The 3,218-nt window shown below is 46.2% G+C and overlaps 1 protein-coding gene across 1 annotated transcript; it reads right to left on the bottom strand.

Annotated features, from left to right (window-relative positions):
* Positions 1-358: 358 nt before the first annotated feature.
* LOC147903400 (hydroxycinnamoyltransferase-like) lies at positions 359-2,450 on the bottom strand. Its single transcript, XM_087401453.1, has 2 exons — positions 1,843-2,450; positions 359-1,752 (listed from the first exon to the last, which is right to left on the bottom strand). The coding sequence occupies exons 1-2, from the start codon at positions 2,269-2,271 to the stop codon at positions 829-831; spliced, it is 1,353 nt and encodes a 450-aa protein (XP_087257579.1). The 5' UTR covers positions 2,272-2,450; the 3' UTR covers positions 359-828.
* Positions 2,451-3,218: the final 768 nt, after the last annotated feature.

Raw genomic sequence — 3,218 nt, 5'->3', positions numbered from 1 at the left:
TAAAAAGTTAGTCTTTATGTTTTTTCGTAGTGCCACATTTAGCATTAAAATTTCATCTTTTCTTGATTTTATTAATATAGAAACTTGTGAAATTCATATATTTCAAATATGTACTCTGAAACTAAAATTATAGAGAGCTAACAATACTACGCATACACATTTCAAATGCTAGCCACTTCTCAAGACCTTAAGCAAATGTGGAAGCCTTCTACAAAGGTGCAGTCATGACTCATGCATGTTTTTATAACTCCCTGAATTTCAGCTTAGAACAAAAAAGCTCTTATATCATGTTCGAATTGCATTCATAGTTTAAGAACACTCAGAGATAGTGATGTAGAGGCAGGTTCTTAGCAAAAAAGACATGCATAGTTTGTACTAAACATTCATATATATGGACCAATCCTTGAGAGGATTGATGTTACACTAGATTTTCATGTTGATCAACTTTGTGATATGAATCATTGTTGAATTGTTGTAGTGCCATTGACATTAGATGCATGACTTAACATGATTCTAATAGAAGGTTCTTCAAATCATATGTCTTCATGAAAATTGATTCCACCATGTTCCACTAATATCCCTTCATAGATCCTCTTGAGAAGCTATAGCTACTAGAAAACCTATATATTTATTTGAGCCTCAAATCAAGCATGTTATCAATTTCAACAAAGGGATAGAGACCATGGATATTGTGGACATTCTCTAAGCTTGAGACATGAGGATAAAATTCACGTGGTGTACTTTAGAGGGCCAACCTTGAAGAGAGGTCATATTACTCTTGGAGGTAAGGTTCAACATGGGAATAGCTGAGCGCCCAGATGGGTCATGTTACTCGAACAATTGAGAGCCCAAGGGGTCATGGGCTTGGAGGTCAGGGGAGAAGAACCTCGCCAGGGTGGAGCTACTGAGAGCCCATAACACATCTATGCCTCCTCCTTCCTTCCGAGGATACCAAGTCACCTCTCCCTCCCTCCACTCCCAGGGTGGCCTCACGGCTTGTGCCTCCCCCCACCCCATCTGGGACGCCTTGAACACCCCAAACCGACTCGCATTCCTCACGTTAAATAGCACGGCTCCTCCCTTAGTCAACTTCCTCAAATCTATCTTCTCCCTCGTCTTCAATGCTTCCTTTATGTAGCTATCATCTCCGCTCTTTATCCCTTCGTGTATCCTCGCCGCTGTCATCCCCAAGCTCTCTCTCTTCAGCTCCCCTGCCGTCGTTGGTACCGTCATTCCCACCACTGCATTGCCGAAATAGGCTGCTGTCGGTGCTGGTATCATCCTCGATCGAACGTCCAACGGTATGCGAAAATCGCACCTCGTTTCATCGCTCAATCCTTGTGCCCACGTTATCCTCTTCCAGCAGTACGCCGCTAGCACCTCGAAGGAGCTGAAAGATCCCTTCCCGGCCTCGCCACTCACTCGCTTCAGCGTCTTCAGCATGTCGGCACTTACGTGAAGATGTCGCTGGTGAAGCTGCTCCGGAGGAACGAGCATGACGTCGAAACCCTTTGAACCGTCCTCCAATGCGCCGTTGTAGACCTCCGCTACTGCCTTCTCCATGCCGTGCATTCGGTTTAATGAAAAACTTTCAGGCCATAGGATCGTGCGTGCATGAAGCGGGCTGAAGGACAGTGCTTCGCCTCTGCAAATTTGAGCCAAAGAGCTCAAGAACTGCCAGAAGGAATAGCCATCGCCAGCTACATGACTTATTGCCACTCCGACCGCTAGACCGCCGACAAGACCCGTCACCTAAAAAGAAACGTCAAGCTATTCAAACGACGCAAACACAGAAAATTTTTACATGCCTTATTACAGAAATCAAATCAAGTATTTCTCCACCTGCACAGACAGAAGGGGATCGTTTACGTTGTCGCAACACTCTCGATCATCGAAGGCTGCCAATTTTCGAAAGAACGGGGCGACTTGATAGTCAGTTTCTTCTAGCTGGGCGACTGAGACATCACTGTATGCCTCTACGACTTCCACTCCTTCGTCGTTGCAGTCCAGAGCAAGCCTTCCATCAATATCTTCTATGACACGTCCTGCCAAAGGATAGAAGTGAACCAGCGCGGAAGCAAGACCTTGCTTCAGTATGTGAATGGCCGCTGAAACCTCCATGCCTGTCTTGTAAAACAGAATGCTACGGTTAGGGCGAACAAACTTCATAATCTGATCGCCACCAGAAAGGTACATAGTATGCATCGCGGTTGGCTTGGAAGGCTTGACCACTGAAATACTGGCTATGCGAACAACAGGCTCAACAGCCATCGGGGAAACTAATAGACACCTGCGCTCTCTCCCTCCCTCTATCTCTCTCCCTCTCCCTCTCCCCCCCCCCCACACACCTTCGTCTTCCTCTTCTTTAATTGGACCTCTGTTTGTTCTCGCCAGCCGCTGCTTGGTGTTTCCCTTCCTCTTTCTCCTCTCTCGTCAGCTCCTATCTGTTCTTTAGTCCTTAGCATCCTTTATGTAGTCGCTTGCAGTGTTAGTTAAAAGACGTGAGGAACTCGAGTGTTCTTTGGTGAGCAAGTTTCCCACGGGTTTTCTCTCCACCCTTGTTAGTCCTTAGCATCATTTAAGTAGTCGCTCGCAGCGGTAGTACAGGACAAGTTCGATTGTTCTTTAGTACGACGCATCGTTGGTAGCGAAAGACGTGAGAAAGTTCGATTGTCTTTCCGCGTCAGCAGCACTGGTGCAGTTATGGCTTTAGCCTTTGATATCTATCCTACGCTGACGATTGGCATAACGCGTCTGCAGCGAACTTGACCAAACAGAGCCACGTGGTGCCCTGCCCACCCTTCGTTCATCAGCCTTCAATGTCGCCTAGGTGCTGCAGAAATCTGCAAACCTCACCATCTCTATTTGTCAGTGCTTATGTCATCTCTATTGCTTTGTCTTCCATTTCATAGTATGAAGCTAGCGCCTTCCAAATAAGGACCTCAACACGAAGAGAGCAACTTTGGTTACAACTCTAGTTGCCAGGCAACGTCATGAGTGTGTACATCAACTTTAAGGCAGATTGCATGCAATGCTTGAAATGCACCACTTGTAGCAAGTTTTGGAAATTTTGAGGCATCGTAGCTGGAGCGCCATTTCCCCTCCAGCCAATCAAGAGATGGCATCTAGGATTGACACTATGTTGAAGGCACCTTCCATGCTTCGAAATGGATGGGCAAGCCAATGGAAAATGTCGACTTTCACACAGAGAGCTCTTT

Source organism: Dipteris shenzhenensis, chromosome 3 (assembly GCF_047967505.1).
Source record: "Dipteris shenzhenensis isolate YYH24624 ecotype China chromosome 3, Dip_SZ_1.0, whole genome shotgun sequence".
Classification (NCBI taxonomy): Eukaryota; Viridiplantae; Streptophyta; class Polypodiopsida; order Gleicheniales; family Dipteridaceae; genus Dipteris; species Dipteris shenzhenensis.
The sequence above is the reverse complement of the archived record's forward strand: the minus strand, read 5'-3'. Positions and strand labels throughout refer to the sequence as shown.